General features: G+C 37.3%; 1 protein-coding gene across 3 annotated transcripts in view; it reads left to right on the top strand.

Annotated features, from left to right (window-relative positions):
- METAP1D (methionyl aminopeptidase type 1D, mitochondrial) overlaps window positions 1-21364 on the top strand; it is a 44021-nt gene that overhangs the window by 4969 nt on the left and 17688 nt on the right. For 2 of the 3 annotated variants that reach the window (XM_064434445.1, XM_064434446.1), the window contains exons 2-3: window positions 17061-17227; window positions 19729-19878. In XM_064434445.1, the coding sequence (XP_064290515.1) occupies window positions 17061-17227; window positions 19729-19878 (317 nt within the window). Of the gene's footprint in view, window positions 1-11534; window positions 11806-17060; window positions 17228-19728; window positions 19879-21364 lie in introns of all 3 variants that reach the window. The other variant, XM_064434444.1, reaches the window with a different exon arrangement.

Below are 21364 nucleotides of genomic sequence, written 5' to 3'. Positions count from 1 at the left end.
TGGAAAGTCATGTCTGTGATTTTAATTCAAGATCCTCAGTTCAGTACTGCCTCTGGGCAGCAAAGAAGGCAATCTTTGTACCTCCTTTAGGTGTTGCTTCGGTCTTCTACTCTTCAGGCTCACAAATGCAATGCTAACCAAGACACACAAATTCTGTGTTGTTCTGCAAAGAACCAAATAACTGATTTAACCTCCTCTATACTCCTACAGCAAATCAGTGAAATAAAGGATACCACCTCACAATCTTTAGAGATTAAATTAAAAGGAAGAAAAATACAGACTCCTAAAATCTATACTGGAAGTTGACCCTGCCGAGGCTACGTGCAGGATCAAACTGTGAAGTGTCAGGCTACTTGGGCCTTGCATGTTCTGTTACTTAAAACATCAAGAATAGTGATAGAGTATATGACAGGTCTAGAAGCTTGTTTAGAGTAATGTATAGTGTTTGAGGAGAAAGAATGAAGGATTGAATCATTCCTAAAGAAATTCTGGACCTCAAATAGTGAATTACCTTTTATTTTAGAGCAGATAGCTTCACTCCCTAAAATCACAGGATCAAATGTCCTGTGAACATATAATAAAACATTTTATTTTGCCTCTGAGAGCTCACAGTGCAGATAGCTAAGCAGACAAAAGGGGCTGAAATCATGAGCACTAGCTGATGGATGGAGAAACTCTAGCACTGAGGGAGTAATTTCTGAAGGGTTTTGTGGCAGCGCAGCACCAGCAGAATGAAACAGGGCCTGAGCCTGCCCTGGTGCCTGCTGCTTTTAAGTTACCAGGCAAACATGCAGTTTAGCAGTGGACATAGGTAAAGTGCTTTCTAAATTTAGATACAGAATTTCTTTTATTCAAGTTTTTGCACTGAATTACCCTACCTAGACCAGAAGCTGAATTTAAGGTGCATATAAAACCAAAATACCACATATCTGTAAAGTTTGGGATTTGTGTGTTGTGGGTGTTCTGTAGCTGTGTAGGGGAAACCCAGTTTGGCACACTTAACCTCATTTCATGTGTGGCTTTCCATGTATAGCTATAGTTGGAGTGTAAGGTTGAAAATACCAAAAAATATTTCTGTGGTATTTTGGTATTTTCTTTTTTTTTATTCTGAAGAGATGTGGACTTTGGCTGAAGTCAACTTGAAGACAAACTACTTCTGGTGTTGAACCTGTTTTGATGCTAAAGTCGCAGTGGACGTCTGTGTCATGAAATCTAAGCTGGTTTTCTTTTCCATCATATTTGCATAGAGTAGATATGATGTTCTGATTGTGACAGTTGTGAATCAGGGGGAAATTTAAACAAAAGCTTAGGAGCTTTTGAGCATTCTTCAGTGACAATCCTGCTGGTCCACTGCAATTTGTGATTTCACAGTAGTACTTGATCATGTATGCATTCTGAAAAGGCCTTTTCTTTGCTAAAACTACCTTTAGGACACCCAGTTACAATGATCTTATCAACTGGGAATTGATAATTTTCCTTTTTTTGGTTCCTCCTTCCTTCCCCACTCCCAAACAAGCAGATTCCTATAGCATTTCAAAATGCACACGTAGTGAGAGCCTTGCTGCCTTCTCTTCTCTTTTGACAGTTTGACATGATGATGTGCCATGATGGGTAGCTTGCAGTGCTTCTAGACACCACATCCCAGTGCTGTTGATCTAGCAATACTTATTAGCATGAAAATTTAATTTGAAAATATTTTGAAGTAATGTAGTGGGAGGGAGAGTGGGTTACAGGGCAATGACTTCTTTTTAATGTTTTGTCTATTCAAACCATTTGTATTTGTCACAGTGGTTTCTTTCCTAAGCATTTCTACTTAAAATCAATGTTTGTTAAAATATGCTTGTCTGCCCAATCCATCTTTCATATTATCTATGTGAAGAGGCAAAAGAACATATATAAGGAGCAGTCTGGATGTTTTAAACTCTTTGCCTTACAGTTATTGCATCCTGTAGAAAGAGGCTGTTCGGCTACAGCCTTGTTTTAATTTCATTTTTTAGTTTTCAGTTACACATTTCTGGAGTCTCCCCAACCACTGCTGTTACCTGATGGCGCCTATATTTCATCAAGTTTAGACAAGCAGTCTACCTGGACTTAGGCCCAGAGGAGCTGCTGTAACTGATGAACATGATCCCCTCTGCCTGGGAATTCAAGACCTATAGAACCATGATTCCCAAGGGAATTGAAAGAAAAATGTGTTCAGACCTTGCCTCTTGCTTTTTTTATTTTCTTTGTTGTTTTTATGGAGCATTGCCTTGTACTGATGGGTAGCATACTTTAACCACAAGTGAAATCTGGTACTGGTTTGCTGGTGATTAGGAGAAAATATTCTTTTTAACCTACCCTGAAAACAGAAGCAGGAAAGAATAGAGCACACAGAGACAGACACGAGTTGCTGTGACATCTCTTCATTACTGCATACAAATAAAGTGATGAGTTATTAAACAAAATAGCAAAAAAATGTTGTGGCATTACTGTTGAGACATTGGGTGATTTTTTACTGCATCATCATTGTTAGACTTGCAGAGTTTAGTGGATACAATTGCAGATTTAAATTTTGTTCTTGCATGCTGCTCTTTAATCTGTTTTGTTCTTTTGGAAAAACTACATTATATAAAGATTGCATATTATTTTAGTTGTAGAATATTATGGTGGAGTTTTTAATTTAGAAAATGATTTTAGAGTTTTTTTTTGTGATTGCAGAATGAATGTTAATGTTCAATGTAATTAAGTCTAATTTTATTTCCTGTATGTTATATTTTTAGTTTGCTCTTATATGCCCTTATTTTCATTGGGAGTTGTAGATTTTACTTCTTTTTTAAAAGCATGGTGTTGGCAGTCAGACACAAGCTCACTTTAAATAAATGAAATAATAAGCTTAAAAGTCTTCTAAATGTGGGGAACTTGTAGTTTCTGTTTAATGATCATGAGTTGTTTCTTCGTGTTGTTTTGGATTATGTGGGCTTGGGTTTTTTTTTCTTTATAAGTTTAAAACATTAAGGTGGGAAAGAATAATTAAAGGCTGCTTCTTTCTTCTTATTTTGCATTTTATACTCAAGTCAGCTGGGTAGGCTGGTAGAGCTCTTTTAGCTACATTACATTTTTGCCATTCATTTATCTTTTGCTGCTTGTGTTTGCTTAACTAACATGTTATATATACCATTACTTGTAGAGAGACTTTTTTCTTTGATATCTTAAGAAAAAGTGGGATTTGTTTTTCTGTTATTGTAACAGTTTGTCTGACTAACCTATGTTTTTAAAAATGAGTGGTTTACCCAGGGAGGAACAACAGTGGCTGGAGAACTTGCTAAGCTCTGGGCTCACAAATGTGAAGAATGAACAGATAAGGATTGTCAGATTTATATATTTTAATCTAGTGACTAATAAACATCTAAAATAAATATGTCATTACTAAAAGTTCATTATTCATTTTCTCTGTGTAAGGGAATATAAAGTCTGCTGTAGCACAGTACATATATTGTATTGTTTACACCTTCCACGTTTCTCATCTGCTCCAGGTTTGACATTCCTGGTATTTCTGAGGTTTAAGAAGAATCATAACTGATACTTTTAAAACTCAGAAAGTTAAAAGTATAATCATGCAGCATAATCACGTTAAGATTTCTTTTCCAGTCACTTATAGGAAAGAGAATTACTATTCTTGAAGGCAAAATTTCATGACAAGTTTTTAATAGAGAATACCAGAGGAGTGAAGCTGTTTTCTTGAATCTTGGCAGTACTCAGAGGCCAGAGACTTCAGTGTTGTGTTGTCTGACTTGTAAGAATCTGCTGCTCTGGAGTCTCTGCAGCAGCTAGAAACAATTAGGGAGAGAGGCAAAGGCTTCTGCCAGCACAGAGACTTTTCCAGCTCACTGCTTGATGGTGAATCAGTTTGGGAATCTGTGTTATGAGTCTCACTTTGGGATCTCATGGACTTCCTACTTCCTGGGGCTGGTGATCCTGGTGGGAGCTAGCACTCCTTGGAAATTACCACCTTTTGAAAAAGGAGGGTCTCCAGCTAGGCTGGCACTCTGCACTGCCTCACAGTAAAATAAGTTCTCCTGCAGCTCTGTGGCTCAAGAGAAGATATGATCTCAACACACAGAGGGGCTCAGGTCCTTCATGGCACTAGGAGCCAGGAGCTAGGGGTATTTGGGGCTGGTAGTGTGCATGGCTTTGGATGAGTCATTGAACTTCCTGTGTCTTTCTCCACCTACAAGGCAGATATTTATCTACCTTGCGGGTGCATTGGTTGAGATTAATGAGTTGTTTGTAAAGCACTTTGAAGATGAAAAGCTCTATCAAAATGCTAAGTATTATTACATATGAGCTCTTGAGTGCATAATGGCTGTTTGCCTGCCAGTATTTAAGGCAATTTATAACATACTAAGTATGAAGGCACTGTATGAAATCAAGTTCTAGTTTCCCTTTAAGAAAAGTTGTATTTTGTATTCACCAGTTCAGGTCGCACCACTGGCCTTTAGTGTTATCTAGGGTGAAAAGAGATTCTAGAAGATTTTTTTTAAAGGAACTGTTTCAAAACATTAATATTGTGTTGTTGTATAATAAAGCTTTCTTCTCTGTTGGTAATTTTTTACCCTCTTTGTATGATTTGAAGGTATGGAAAGTTTGTTCATTGTCCTTTTAGAGACTGTGGCCTTTCCAAATCATTAATGTCTTTCCCTTTGTAATTTCTGAAGAAAAAGGGGAATGTTAAAAACCAAGTGTTCAACAAGCTGCTCTGCTGCATGGAAGCCTTAGAAGGGAGAATAAAGGGCTCTTCAGAGCTCCTTGGAGGTCTTTTGGCAGACATACTCTGTAGCGTATGTCTGAGAAAACTTCTGTGGATGTTTTTGAAAGTGGCACTGTTCTCTTTTGAGTTTAGATTATAAATAACCAGCCACTCTAAACAGCTCTAGAAAGACTCCAGCTTTCATATTTTAAAGATGTTTATGTTCAGGTATTCATTGTTAGAAGCTGTTCAAAGTCATGTTTCATTTTAGATTAAGCTCATTTTGAATTGTGAAGAACTATTGCAGTAAGAACACGGTCTGAATTCATACATTAATACTTACAGCATATCAGATGTTCTGTGTAGAACTTTATACACTTCTCAGATTATCTGTTTCATGCTTTCTTGTACATAAATTTAAATTGCATCCTGCCTTATGTGTTTTTTTAAAAGAAAGTCAACAGATGTGGCATAACATTGAAAGAAAATGGCAAGTTTGTTTCTCATATAAATTCCAGCTGTTCAGTCTCAGATTTACTGAAAGACACAGGTGAAGATGGAGTTGGGCAGAAGCCACAGTAAAGTTCCAGCTTCCTTCCATATAAAATGGAGATGCTTTATGTAAGAAATGGTGCAGTTACTGGAGATCAGCTTGTATTCTGCTTGACTTTTCAGCTCTTGAGTGTGCTTGTAAACTCATCTAGAGCTGTTGAGTTGAGGTCCTTTTCCACTGGACAAAGTGGATTGGCATCTCACAAAGACATGCTGGGTTGACACTGAGAGGAGGTGTTGCCCATAGTCATTTGTGGAGATCTGAGCATCAAATCACGCTCATGCCTTGTTAATGGAGTGGTAGGTGATGACAAGGCTTAATGTCATTGTCATGTCCTTTTTGAACTACACCTGTGAGGTGACTAGGTGACTTGGTGGCATCCAAGCCATTTCTGGTTGTTCTGCACTGATTATTATTATTATTAACATAATTCTGTGAGTCATGGTAGAAATGGGTGTTCTTTGAAGAAGTAAATACAGTAGTGGGTCTTGTCTGGGTTTATAAAGATTTATTCATGCTCTAACACACCTTGCTAAATCAGCAGAAGCTCATCTCATGAGAATGGTTCTCTTCTGAGAAAGCTTAAATCAAAGCTTGCTCCAAAAGATCAAATTGTACTAGCAAGAATTATTTTGCTGGTATAACTGTACCAGCAGCTTCCTGAGTAGTATCATTATGTTGTCTAAGAGTTTTGAGTTGTAGAGTACTCTCCTTAACTAATATATGTTTTCTGGCAAGAATGTAATTGCGGAGCAAACCAAAGACTGCAGAAGTGGCTGCTTCTAAAATCTCCTTGATAAATACAGTCTTGTTTTTGTTCATTTGGGGGCTGTTTTGTCCAAATAACTCTTCTGTAAAAGCTGCTTCACAAAATCAGGTATAGAGTGAGGTAGCTGATGGAAAGGCTTTGGCAGAGCTTGCTGCAACAGTATCCCCAGCTGTGGAAACCAGATGGGTGTTGCAAACTGGTCAGGTGTTGGCAGCTGAAAATTCAACCAGATGAAAATAACCTGCTGGGGTGTCTAGGGAAAGGCAGCAGTTCTCTCATGTCCCCTCCGGTGTGACAAGCGGTGACAATGGACTACCAACCACTACAGGATGAGCAAGCATGGCCCAGGCATGGGCATAACACTTCCAATGGCTGTGCCATTGCCAGGGGAACAGCCACAGCAGAATCAACTTCACTGTAGCTCTTTGCCTACTGAGTAGAGATCAGGAGCCTTGACATTTATGAAGTTGTGGCCGGAGCTGTAAGACTCAAATTCACAGTCACATCACTTTTCAATAGGCCATGAGTATAGATTGAGACAGACTTCACATTTTCCATGTGAAAAAAGTATGCAGCAGGATTCTTAGCATGTAATTGACTGGATCTAGAAGTTCTGAGTTGAGTTCACAGATTAGTAATTGATTAAATAGATGTCCCTATATAGAATTTCATAGATTACTGCCCACTTTTGCAGACAAGGTAGCTAAACATGCTCAGGAGAATTGCCTGTCATATTTTGCTCACAAGTTAGATTATCTTCACCTTGTGGAGAACAAAACATTTCTTTCTTATTATGGATTTATTGTCTGAGGAGAAAAGGCTGTGTAAACCCTTTCCAGTCTAGAAAAAGGAGCTTGAGACCTAATTTCTTGTAAAGACTCCTTGCTTACTCTGTCTAGCTTAGAAAATCTGACAGTAGAATAGTCCAATAAACCATACAAAGTATGGGTATAATGTGGTGAAAATAGTTCAGAAATGAGGTTTTGGGTTGTGGTTTTGGTTTTGTTTGTTTTTGGATTTTGTTTATCTGTTTTGTTGGGTTTTTTTTTGTTGTTGTTGTTTTAGCTTAATAATGTATTTTTTAAATAAATTAGTCTGAATGTTTGGCACACAACAATTCTGTTATTTTCTGCCTGTTTTATACTTATGTCCTTCCCCTTTATCATCTATTAGAACAACTTCCCTTTCTACAGAAGGGCTGTGTTATTTATAAATTGCCATTTTATTTGCCATACGCTGTATATGAAGTGGGCCGTAGATGGTAGTTACATGGCTTGAGAATAGAACCCTTAATTTTGATGTGTTTTATAAACAATTGGCAATAAACGGGCTCATCCTGTGTCCTTTGCCTTCCGTGGGAGCTCTGACAAGTGTGTGTGCGCCAGAAGACGCGGGCTGCCAGTGCAGCGGAGCGGGCCTTTCAGCACACTTGTGTGTCCCCGTGCCAAGAATGAATTTTGCCGATTCACATTTGCTCAGTTTGTCAACACACAGCTCCCATTGAGCGTGGCAGGACGAGAATCATTCTTGGCACGGGGCCGCGGGCGGCGCGGCAGCGGCGGGGCCGTGCGGGGCCAGGCCAGCGGGGCCCGGCCGCGGCTCCCGGCTCCTGCAGCACGGGTGTGCTGCTCTTGGAGGGCTGGGGAGAGCCGCCGATAAAAAAGGATTTCCTAGGTTCGTTTTCAAGGCTATTTTTTTGTGTGTGTGGCTGTCTGGATGATTAATGGGAATAGGAAAATACTGTTGACCCATTTAAATCATGTTAGACAACTTCCATTGCTCATCTACATAATGAAATACACACTGAACATTACAGCCTAAGTATAAGAGCCAGGGAACTGCAAAAATAATATTTTACTCATTTAGATTATGAAGTAAAATATAGGACATTAGGACTAATGATAGTATTAAATTTTAAGCCATGCAAATTGCAATTGTCAGTGAAAAAGAAGTATAAGTTGAAAAGGCTATTAGCATTTCAGCTTTAACAGTTAATTTCAGTAATTTCTTTTTTCTGCTAGTGTGTAGCTTAAAAAAGTCCATATGCAAACCATTTAATAGTAAGTGCAGAAGTGTTTGTTTTATATTGTTATTTAATTTCAGTCATTAAAGAAATGCTAGAAAATAATTTGCAATATTAAAATATATTAACATTTTATATTACTGAGAGTAAACTGCAATTTTTGGTTGTGTAAAAGGCAAATTATTAGAAACTAATAGATGAAATAATTTAAAGTGTTTATTTAAGTACCAAAGCAAAAACTGAAGCCTTTAAAAATATTAATTTTGTCAAATAGAAACAGAATTGTCAGCATTTTAAACTAAATACAAATTTTTAAGTGCTGAATTTAGGCTGACAGGTTTCTATGGTTACCTACCTTTCCAATAGTTTGGTGAGATGTGTAAATAGGCCTGTGAGTCACTAGTAATTATTTGGGTTTTGTTTGTTATAGTTGTAATTCTGTGTTCAGTTTGAATCTAATACAGTTCATACCACATGCTTTGGTTTATGTATATTTTAGTGTGTATGATTGACAGTGATTGAGCATTTCTTATGGAGTGCTTGGTTTTTTTGTCATAAGTGATGTATGTTGGTACTTCTGAAATGTAAACAACTTCTTCCTGTATCACTGTTTGAGAAACAGGGATTTTTATGCTAAAAAGACGTCTTTGTAAATGTTAAGCAAGGAGATAAATGAAAGGTGTTTAAAAAACATTTAAAACATCTCCCAAACATTTTACTGTACTCTTCCAAATTTGATCCGTAATTCTATCATTATAATTCACTCAGTGACCCAAATGTCACATATTTATGAATAAGCTTCCAAGTTACGCATTAATAGCACAGGGTAATGACTGACAGGTTTAAAAATAAATGTTTTAATCAGGATGCTACAAGTTGTCTGCAGCAAGCTCTTGATTAGTACATCTTCTTGTGCAGAGCATTTTCTTGAAATAAAAATAAGAGCTTATTTCTCCCACCACCACGGCAGTTTAGCAGAGAAAGCTGTAAACTGTTAGACCTCTCTGCTCCTATACTTTGAAATCTGGATTATGGGATGTAATTCCCCAACCTTAGACTCATCACTCTAGCAAAGGAAGCATACATGTTTTCTCAGCAAGACTTACTGTCCTAACATAACTTGTGTTTTCAGTGAAAACAGGACAATACAAGTAATTAACAACACAAGGCAAGAAATACTACTAGCTGTCAATTTTACCAAAGAAGTAGTAATGTAATCTTATTTTATTAAGGTATTCATCCCAAAGTTGTTGACCATGTGCACTTTTTTCCTTAATTTTGAGGTAAGACTGACCTATGATTCAGAAATCATCTTGTGTCCTTAGAGATTTGGCTGTAGGTGTATGGAAAATACTTACTGCAGGAAAAAGACTGACTGCCTGTTCTCTTCCCATGTGTCAGGCTACACAGAACATCCTGATACAATGTTCAGGAGCATTCCTAAATTTCCTATGCAAAGATTACTCTTATTTCAGCAATGTTGCTTACCTACTGAAGGGGTGGAAAACGGTGATCCAGACGTATTTTTTTCCATTTCAGGTGGAAATTTTAGAGGTTAAAGTAGGATTTATTCTTAACATTTAATATTGTGTCAGGCATGTATATAGGACATAAACGTGCCAGCTGAAAAACAGTTGTTTCACAGAGCACCTGAAAAAATTTTAACCCAGTAGGATTCAGTGAATGTTAGAGCTGTGGGTGGGTGCATATAAACAACAAGATATAGTATTGTGCTGTATATAAGGACTATTTGAATAGCTGATTTTTTTAATCTGAAACAAGTGCTATTTTTTAAACTAACTTGTTGCAATAGTTGTTTCTTCCCTACTAAATCAAAATCATGAATACAATAACCAGTCTTTCAAGCAAAAGTAATTTCTCTGATCTTTTAAAAAATCTAAAGATAGATAGAAAGTACTTAGAAAATGTATTTAAGTATGGAAAGCTGAACAGATATGTTTCTCATTCTAATTTATTCATTTTATGATAAATTAATTTACTCAATAAAGGAATGCAGTAACATAAGAGGAATGTTTCTCCTGCTAGTCAGAGAAGTTGAAACTTGCCAGATGCTGTGATCTGGAGCCTAAATTCCCTTGATAGTAACTGTGATTGAAACCCTTAATATTGCTTTGTGCAGCTTTTGTACTGGACTTATCTCATTTTGGAGTGCTATTGCTTTAGACAACACTGTCTTTTTATTTTCTTCTTACGTTTTTCTGTCAGAGGGAGAAAATGTAGTAGAAATAACAGTGGGATGGAAGGCTGTGCTGGAGGACTGCAATGCTCTGTTCCCAGTGTCTGTACAGTTTGATCCCGTGTTCTGTAATACACAATTCATTTCCTTTGGTATAGTCATGGATATCACTCAGCTATAGTTAGATTGTACTCAGTATTAAGTCCTATAATAAAAGAGGGAAGTGCTGTTTAATATACCAGAATTTTACTCTGTCAGTTAATTTATTTCTTATACTGCCTTGGTGTGACTCCGTGTGTGTGTGTGTGTATATATACAGTTGAGCTGTAAGTGCTCAACTGGTCAAAGGAGATTTTAAGAATATAATACTAATTTTTTCTTCTTGTTTGTTAAAGTTGCACTGTCAGTTGCTGCTGATAAAAGGTGGCATCAAGCCAGCTTCCTGAAGGAGCTATGGGGAAGGTCATGGCTTGTCATGACCTGGGCACCGGTACTTGAATGTTGTTATTATTGGGATGAAGTACCCTTAGGCTGTCATCCTTCCTGTAAATAGAAGGGATTCTGATTCTCTGTGGTTTCCCAGTTTACCAACTTGCAGAACAGCTATTTTGTTGGCCCTAAGTTTGACTGAATAATGAATTAGAAGCACAGCACTATTCCAGAAGGCACTGATTCATCATTTTAGTCTGTTAGTCTAGACTAAATCATAGTAAGTAAAGCAAAACAAAATCTGTTTCCATATAGTTTATAAATTTACAAACTCATTTATACTGGCATACAGCCAACAAATTGCCCAGTTCCACTCTGCATGAAGTAAGGGCAGAATTGTAATTAGCAAGGAGCATAACTGAGGGCCAAACAGACTTTTTTCAGTGACTTGGGGGAGTCACGGTGATGCTGGCAGAGGGGCTGACTCTTCTCCCTTGGAGTCGGTGCCCATTTGACCATTGCTGTGCTTCATTGCCTCTTAGGAGAGTAACAAGAACAGTCCTGTTAATGCCTCTATTAACTAAACAAATTCTGTTGTTAATTTCCAGAAAAATTAAATAAAACAATACCAATTAGAATATAATGTTTGCAAGATACTGGCCTGCGTTTCAGTTTATCAGGGTAGGATCATAAGCATGCTGTTGTTGAAGTTTTCACCAATGTGTTGCTGTTGTAACTGAAGTCACATCTATCCTGATGAATATTTCATTTCCCCAATCATGCTATTAAAAACAGAGTGTTTTTACCCTTTCATTTCTGCTTTCTCTTTTCCAGTACCATCGTGACAGCTGTGGCTGCGTCCTGTTTACAAATTGCTGCTAGTCACATTTTCAGTAGTCCTTATGGGTTTTGCTTTCCCCTAATACATCCAATTAGGAGGAAATATTTCTCACAAGCAGGGACTTGCTCTTCTCCTTGTAATGACATAGTTCTGCAATCCAGGAAACAGTCCTGCATGGTGTCCATGTCCACGATTTCCTGATGTGGGAAAAACGTGTGGAAAGCATCTGGAGAGGAGGAGACCCCCTTTACCAGCTTGTTTCCTGTAAGCGAAATTGGAAGACCTTGTCTGTGCAAATAGATTTCAAAATAGAGTCTGCCCTTTGACTGTCTCCATAATTACACAGCGCTCTCTGTATTTTATTTGGCTGCCAGAGCAGTTAACCCCTGGAAGTAAGGGGCTGATGATGGCGTGACCAGCACGGGTATGCAGACATGGCCATGTGAATACACTCTTGTTTGGAGAAGCCTGTCATTAAGACCTTCTTATAATATAATTTTACCAAATTTGAGAATTATCATGTGTTGGATTATGTTGATTAAGATACGTTATATCCATAATGTACAAAAATGTGAAGGTATTAGTTGCAAAAAAGGGGAAAAAAAAGAGAAACAAAAAAAAAGTTCTTTCATGGCTTTGATGTAATCAACATCTGTCAACAGAATGAATTTGCTTTTGTTTAATTTCAAGGGCTCTTGTCCTTCTACTTTGCCCAATCAGTTTCAACTTCTGCCTCAGGCATTTCCCTATGTTGTTCTTGGAGGTTTTTTCCTTTTTTCTTTCTTTTTCCTTTTTTTAGCAAATGCGCAGGTTATTGCATGTGAAATGTGAGCTGGTCTTCTGCTACACAGGTTACACAGAGCTGGAAAGAACCTTTAATCTTTCCCATCCTATTTTTGAAGCTTGGACATACCTTTGCAACAGGGGGGTTACAAAGTCAGTGTTTTATTAGACAGTTAGAGTTACAATTACCAGTAAAGGTCTTTCAAACCACAGCCATTATTTTGGATTGAAAAATGGGAACATTTGGTAATTAGCAGTAAGAAGCTATGTATTCTTACCTAGTTGCATTGGCTGGATTCCACATATTGTTCCCCTTAGTGATTTTTAATACCTCATTTTAAGCTTTAGTCCTCAGAAGTTTCAGCAAAATGAGTATTTGCACAAGAACCTAAATTATACTAGAGTATTAAAATTACCTGACAAGCCAAATGAAAGATCTGTAGTGTTTTACCTCCAAATGAATATATATTAAGAAAATCACCACAGTCATTCTTTTTTTCAGTTTAAAAAGAAAGATTAAATCACATAATTTGAGAAGAGTTCTCAGAACAATGCTTTTGATGTTAACTTTATCAAGAGCAAGTTGATTTTATTTCCTAAATAGTTTTGAATGTTAATTCTTGTAATCCTAAATAATTTTGGTACTCTGCTTCTGTTGATACTATGACTAAATTATTTTAAAATATGTTAATTTGTTTCTTGTCTCTTTTAAGATGCACCCTTGTATTTATTGTAACTCAGAACTGTCATGAAGTTTATCCATTGGTAATATTTTTGTTAATTGCTTGGAAAATTGAAATCTTTCATGAATAAATACCAAAAAATGGTTGCTAACAATCACATTTGATGAATCATGTAAATTAGCAGTTTTTTGCCCAGCTACCCCACACTTCATTAATTGGAAACATAGCTTGATAAATTGCTGTAACTGTTAAACAGGAAGCATTAGAAAAGGGCTTATGTGAGAGTTCATTTTCAACATCTCCCGTTAAAAATACTTCTTGACCAGAGGAAAATCACATTTAAATTACTAAAATCAACTTAATTAAGGGTCATTAATAGAGATACACATAAAAAACTCTCCACTCTAGGAGTGAAATGAGAGCATTTCATTATATAGTGTAACATGCATGAACAGATAACAATTAAAATAGCCCTAGAGTAAAAGGCTAATAAATATAGGGCACACTGTGCTGCAAAATCAGTCATTTAAAAATGCTCCCACCCATCATAATTCTTGAATGCAATATTCAGCCGCTCTGACTGACTCGTTTAAAAAGAAAAGAAATGTAATTTCCACACAAGATAAATTCATCTGGTAATTCAGAAGAGCTCACAGTGCATATTTATAGTGTTCATGCAGAGGAAGGTCTGGAAGGTGTGCTGAGGAGCCCAGCGGCACACGGATTGCACAGGGGATTCACTGGCGGCTCCCGGAGCACTTGGCAGGGATTTGCTGTGCTCGATGCTGATGGGATTCAGTGACGCTGCTGATCATTCTCCTTAGTGCAGCTGACAGCAAATATTCTACTGCTCGTGGCAGGTGACGTAGCCTTGCTGTTGGGGTACTGAATAAACACATAAAGGGTCAACTTTGTATCCTGGTTGTGCTGCTCTGTTACCAGCCCAGCCAGCTTCACACGCCATGCTCTCCCGTGGCTGCAGTTTCTGCTGGAAGATGCATAAATGCCACGTGTATGAACTGTCTTACAGTAATTAGTATACACAGAAAGCTTAACAAAAAGATGTGCCTGAGCATCACTCTTGCAGAAGTAAATAAAGGCACTGAGAAAAGCTTTGATGGGTGTAAGGGGTGGGGAGGAGGGAATCTCTGAGCCAGACTTGGAGAATACAGACAGTTGTTCCTGTCTCAGGTGATTGATGATGTTGCTATATCAAATTAGCTGGGAATATGGAGCTTGAAAAATAAAAGGCACTGTGGAGGCATTAGAAGGCCTTCTTAAGGAAGGAAGTGTGTGGATGGAGTCCAGATTTTCATTATAGACTAGTAACTTCATTGTATTTTAATGCCATTTTATTTAATTTTATTTTTACATTGTAGTAGAATGTTTTATCTTATAATTTTTTATATTTCAAATAAAGGTTTAGTTGTCCTGTGTTTATAATTATTGTAATATAATTTAGGAATTGTATTTTAGAATGGTGATACTTATTTGCTTGTCTCATTTCATCTGTTCAAGTAGTAGATAGTTTTGTATGCATCTGTTTTATAATGAGTAGTTAGTAGAATAACAACAGGCTACAGTACCTTATTATCCTGTTATTTTGTGACAACACTTGCAGTGTATCTTTGGGAGAATAGAGGTAAAAATTTTATTCTGAATAAAAAGGTATCCCTTCTGAATGTGAGCTAGCCAACAGACATGCACCCATGGATATGGTTTAATGTATTAAGAGTGTGGAGTTGGGGGGGCGCATTGGGAATAAATGACAAGCACAATTGCACCTATTCTTCCCCAGTTAAATTGTGACACAATCAACAAGTGCCCAGGGAGCATTCTGGGCATCAAGGAGAGCATTTAAAATGCACGTTCACATATTGATATCCATGTGGACTTTAGCTAACCACATCAGTGAGTGTGGGATTTTGATATATTTGCAGTACCTTTAGCTGTGCTAAAAGCAAGGTACTTCAACTGCACTTTGTAAAAAAGGCAACTTGGCTTACACTGTCAGACTGATTGCTACTTCTGATGGCCCAAAAGTTGCTGCCTCAGCAGATTCTGTGCTTCCAAATTCCAGAAATGAGAATAAACCAGACAGGGAGTTTGTAGGATGCTTTGGGTTCTCCGGACATGCTTACAGTTGCAGTTTAGGTGACTTTCTGGGGTTTTCTGTATATTTAGGTTGTTTTTGTTAATTGGACAATGATTTTTTTTTCTTGTGAAGGAGACTCTAGGAAAGTAGATTATGAGTCTGCTGTTCAAATTCTAGTTAATGGACTGCCACATCAATCCAGCCCTCTGTTAACTGGGCAGCTCCACTTCCTTGGAGACACTTTCTTCTGTTTTGAAGGAGGCAGCTTCCATTGGGTACTTAGGTTATACTGGGAGCTTGAGGTGAATCTCACCCTTCAGCTTCACTTTGTTATTTATCAACAAGTCAAACAAATAAACACACCAAAGTAAAAACCCAAACAAAACAAACAAAAAACCCACCACCACCGCAAAAAAAAACTCCAATGACAAAACAAAAAACCAACCAAACAAAAAAAACATAATAAAATCAGCTTGAGTAAAAGTTTCTACACCTAGGTTTTAACTTTTCAGATATTGCTACCTAGATGTAACCCTGATCAGTGCAAAGAGACAATCAGAAACATTTCTAATGCAAACCCGATTAAACTATTTCAGTCGGGTTTGGGGCTCCAAAACAGTGCATAACTCAAATCTTCTGTATGTCATAGAGTACTGTAAAAGAGCTGTCTTTGAAAGATTGCACATGTGGAAGGATAATTTCTGCATCTGAACATGATAAATGCATCCAAAAGAAAGGAAGGAAGGTGCAATGGAATAAAAAACATGAAAGATGTGAAAGAAACTCTTCTGGAAATAAACATTTTTGCATAGTTACAAAATACGCAGGGGATTAATTTCTTAATTTCTGTGATATAAAAATGTTTAGTTACTTTTGTTTAAACAAAAACTTTTTACTGAAGAATAATTATACATCTGGATTACTTGCCACAAGGTTGCTCTTGTATTTGTATACATAATGACATTTTTCAGAAGCAGATCAACTGTTGTGTTAAACTTATGTTTCAGAAAAGAGCCCTGTTTATATTGTAGAACATTTGAGTAGTGGAAATACACACTGTGTGTAATTGTAATGTAATCGGGCAGTGTCAATAATCCTTTTGAATTTCCTGGTTTTGATGCTAGCATTGTCTTTTGTGGTGAATTATTTTGGTTTTGATGTCTCTGAGAGCCTTTGGGCCTCAATTGCCCTTTCTTTTCCATTTTTTCCTTTTTTCTTTTTTTCCTTTTTTCTTGTTTTGCGCAGGAAAAATGTGTCATTATCATAGTTGCCCAACAACCAAGTTTGAGCTATGAAACTTTCGTCCCAAATTCCCATGTGAATTAAATGGAAATCTGATTGAAATACTCCAAATAAATTGCACCTTTAATCCCTTCAATTACTTGTGGCCAAGATTAAAAATATCTCCTGAAGTTTCTTCTGTTGCCCCCTGAACAAAATGAACTATTCTTTGTGTCTTGAGCAACAAGACAAAGAGCAACATTACCTTTGTTATGCTCAAATCTGTGACCAATTCTGCAAAAATACAGCTGAAAATATTGTATGAAATAACATTGTCTTCTTTTTTTTTTTTTTTGTCTTCTCTTTTCTTGCTATTGTGTCTTATTAACTGCTTTGCCAAGCCTTGAACAGTGCAAATTGCTCCAAGCAGAGGCTAGTTAGAACATCACTCCTGTCTGTAAACTGTGGGGAATTTACCCACACTGCTTTTTAATGCATCAAACCAAAACAGATTTGATATTTTATAAAGCTTCAAAATATTGTTTGGGAAGTTTCTTGTTCTCATATCTTCTTGTTCTTTCTGCTTTTTCTTAAACAGTACAAGATTTGAATTACCCTCGGCAACGACATGAGTTCTGTGCTTTATTTTACATTATGCCCTTCTTTTTGCATATTTTCCATTTTGTAGTGTGGAGGTAGGAAAAAATGTTAATATTTTTAAATTTATCTTTTAACAGGTTCTGTGACTGGCTGCCATATAATCTTTTCTTTGTGCAATCATAACTACCTGCACAGACACTCAAGCAATCATCAGCAAAGATGCTTCTTCTTTCAGGGACAAAGAAATGCTGCTTATAGTATAGTTTGGCCAGCCGTGGTTTCTCCAGCTCACCAAGTTCCTAAGGTACTGCAATTTCTGTTACCTAATCTGTTCTTCAGCCAGTCTAGAATTTGATTGCAGTCATGATCAAGTGTATTTGTTGTCCAACAGCTGGGGATCACTGTCCTGTTGCTTGTTCTGGTATTTGAAATAGGAGAGCTGATGTCCAGCTGTCTTCCATGTTAAACACAGTGATGTATTTAGCTATGAGGGAGTTCAAACCTGGGGCTTGTTTAGTTATAGGAGAATAAATGTGAGTATTGTAATCATCTGTCAACAATTCTGGGTCCAGATTCTTGTTTGGAGCAATGGTAGACTGTCTTACCAGACATCAGTAGGAATAATTCATGATCATCTGAGTCCCCTTCTGTATAAATCTCTAGCAAGCTAATTATAAAAATGCTTGTATTTTGCTGATGATTTTATACGTTGGTTATGTCAGAAAGAGAACATACAATACCTGCTGGTAGCTGTCCCACAACCCTGCTGCACATTTTAAACTTGTCTTTTTTGTGCCTGAGTGTTCTTATTCCTTGCAACATATATTTTTGGTTTTATTTACTTTAAAGCCAAAAGGGACTTTTTGATGCAAATGCAAATTTAACATGTGCTTCACTTCTTGTTTCCTTTTTTTCAGTTTCTTTTTTTTCTCTGTTTAATTACAGCATACAGATTAACTGTTTAGTATCTTTTCCTTTACTCTTTCTAAACAGTGCTCCACCGGATGTACATTAGTACTTTTTACAGTTTTGTTTCTCATTTTAATAGAGATTTCTTATTCCAAATATAGGGCATTTCTATGGGCCAGATATACTAAAAAGTTATTAGATAGGAAAACAGAGAAGAATGATGGAAGTAGGGCTCTAAGCCCTAAGAGGTTGTGTGCAGGGAGAACATAGGGTTACATGCTTTATATATTTTCAAAAGCTTAAAATCACAGAATTAAAAAACTTTATTTTCCATATTTAGATGCTTCTTTTTAGGATAAAGAGGAAGAAATATGTTGTCATAATGAAAAGTTGGCTTCCCAGATCAGAGTTCTGAGACATATAAAAATCAGTCCACATCTATTAACTTTGAAAGGTTGAGGGCAAAGTTTTTTTTTTTATTCAGAGTATTGCAGAAATCACATTGAAGTTATTTTTAACATTGAAGTGTTTTTTAAGATGTTGGTGTGAAACTGTCCACATGGATATTTGTATGTACTCTGCTTTGGGCTTCTCCCTTCACAGTTCTTAGAGGTCAGTAGGATCATGTCTCAGTTAATAGGTGAGTGCCCCCCAAGGGGAAAGTGAGGGTGATGCTGTGTATGGAGTTGCTAATCTAACAAATGGCATTGTTTTGGTTGGTTTTAGTTTTTTTTACTAAGGCCCAAACTACTGCAGTAGAATGTTGTTACAGTTGTTATGGCATTAATTTAAAAAAATGGGAAACTGAAATTCTGTTGACATAAGTTTGCTGAAGATAATTTCATAGTTTTTATCAGATTAGTCATAAAATACCTGAACAGTAACAGTAGTCTTCCTGTTTAAAGTCCCAATAGAGTTTGTCAGTTGCCCCACTCTGTTACTCCTACACCCATGTTGCTGTATGGTTGGTTTGTGTGCAGCCAAAATGCCTACTTTGTTTTCTGCCTGCCAGCTTGACTGTATTTTGTAAAGTCAGTGCAAAACTCACCCTGTGGCCAGCATGGCAGAAAATCAGCCTGGCTGTCATGGGCAAAGGGATTCTTCCACAACCAGGGAAACAGCTCAAGATCCTCTGAGAGAAAGTTCATTTCCAACTCTGTGCAAGGCATTACTGTTCTTATTAACTTTCATGTTTTAAAAAGTTGTTTGTGGATTTTAAAAAATCAGATATTAAATTTCACCTCTTACAAGGGCTGAGAAGTTCTTGTGTGGAAAAAATGAGGTTTATTACACTTCCCTTGACATAGCAAATTGGGATACCTTTATGCAGTGTTGTAGATGGACAAATTTAGGCACAGCATATGAACTAGATTAATGTGTAAAAGCCTCTAAATTAAAATCAGTTAAATCCTAAGATTCTTAGTCAAAAAGCAGTCTCATGGATTTTTCAACAGGAGTTTTGTTTGAATGAGAAACACAGGATTTGATCAGGTTTAATTCTGAGACTAATTCTGTATGTTTGTCCCATCACTTCCGGTGTTTAGATGCCTTTTGTAGAAAGCGCCCCTCTTTGCAAAAGAAAATGAAGAGTTTTAAAGTCTTTCTCCCAGTTTCTTAACTTGAGACTGTCTGTGCTGGAAGTCAGCTGCAGTATCTGGGTTTCAGCACTGGAAGGCTAACAGACTGTGTAAGTCAGTAGTAACAGGCAATGTTAAGTTCAAAAGGGCAGTGGAAGAAATACTGAGGCAGCCTTGAGGGTTTGCCCTGATGGCTTAGGAAGGTCGATACCACGACAGAAAGGGCAAGCTGCCATGAAGCAGGAGGCAATATCTGAGAAAATGATCCCATTGTCATGCTCAGTTTTCTGATCTTCATTTTCAATCCTTTTTCTCCAAGCACATAAAGAAGCCAGACTATGTGACGACAGGCATTGTACCAGACTGGGGAGACGACATAGAAATTAAGAATGAAGATCAGATTCAAGGGCTTCGTCAGGCTTGTCAGTTGGCCCGTCATGTCCTGCTTCTGGCTGGAAAGGGCTTAAAGGTAACAATTACAGAAGTCCCAAAACAGCTTGGGTGATTTTTATGTTTTCACTTATTTGGGTTTTGTTCCTACTTTTTTGTTCTTTTAACTTTCCTATTATGTGCATCCAACTTTAAGTTTGATCCTGAAAAAATAAGGATTTGTTAACTTTTTATTCAGTTCATGATATGCCAGTTTAATTATTTCTGTGCTTTGGACCTATGTAGTGCATAGTTACTGGCTCTGGTGTAATATCTCTGTGTTTGTCATCTCCCTCTCTTCAGATTGTGTCAAATCATGTGAGCTTCTCCTAAGGCACATGCTACATTTTTTCCTTTCATTTCATGGCCCATCTACCTCATATGTCATGCTTTCCAGCTCTGCATGGGTACAAGTCCACACTTGGTCTGCCTTCTCCATTCCTGTCCATCCTTCAGCCCTCACAGTCCTGTGGGATCCAATACAACTCGTAGAGCTGCCGCTGGAATAAACAGCTGCCAAATTCTACACAATTTTCCAGAGTGCATTGATAGTAAAGCTTCATGATTTCCAGAAATGTTCCTAGAGTATGCTTTTTAGGATACCTCCCAAGAAAAAATATAGAGGGAGGAGCCCACTACCAGGTTTTGCAGATGAAGAAATGCTTTTTTAGCCTTGCCTTGGTATTTCATGTAATAGCATATTGGATAAGGTGAAATGGGTTGAGTAGGTATGAGATGCAGAGATAGATGGGGACTGTAGGTCAATGCCATTGACTTAAAAGGGGATTTTTCTTTCAGCTATCATCACTCTTTCACAAAGGTATAGTTCCAGAGCTGGAATAGCAAATAACAAAATTGCCTGAAGCTTTCATCTTACATAGCTTTGTGCATGTTTAACTTTTTAATGTTCAATTGTTTTTTCAGCACAATAAAACTTACTCATTTAAAGTTGAAGGCATATACATGTTTCCAAAGGATCAGAGTGCAATGTGGGTTTTGAATGAGAGCAATTTTTCACAAATACTCTTTGGTTGTTATCAAGTGTAAATACACATGTATGCAGTATGGTGTACTTTATGATGCAGTTCATAATATGTGCCAAATCATACATAAAGCAAAATACTACATATGTATAATGAATGTTTTGGAACAAAAAGGTGTATAAAGTAATAATTACATAACCAGGACCTGTGTACTGGGAGAGAGCTGGTATTTGGTGTTGCAATGCTAAGACCATGGTCCAGGTCAGTCACAGACTGGTGGTGAGCTCTGTTTTACATGATTAAGTGTTTGTTCAAGACTCCATTCACTGGGAGGATGCTCCAAATCCTTCCCTTATTGACAGTGAGCATCTTTTGCTTTCCAGCTTGTTGCTGCATGTGGTCGCTTTATGCCCATCTGTTCTTGTGCCAGCACTGCTCTTTAATTTAAACAGCTTCCTGCCTTTCTGTGAATCTTCCCCTTCATGCAGGAATAGAGCTGTGCACCAGCCTGAACAAACCAAGCTCTTTTAGCCTAATCTCATA

The sequence above is a fragment of the Passer domesticus genome, chromosome 10 (assembly GCF_036417665.1).
Source record: "Passer domesticus isolate bPasDom1 chromosome 10, bPasDom1.hap1, whole genome shotgun sequence".
NCBI classification, from domain to species: domain Eukaryota; kingdom Metazoa; phylum Chordata; class Aves; order Passeriformes; family Passeridae; genus Passer; species Passer domesticus.
This window is presented reverse-complemented; position numbering and strand designations above follow the sequence as displayed.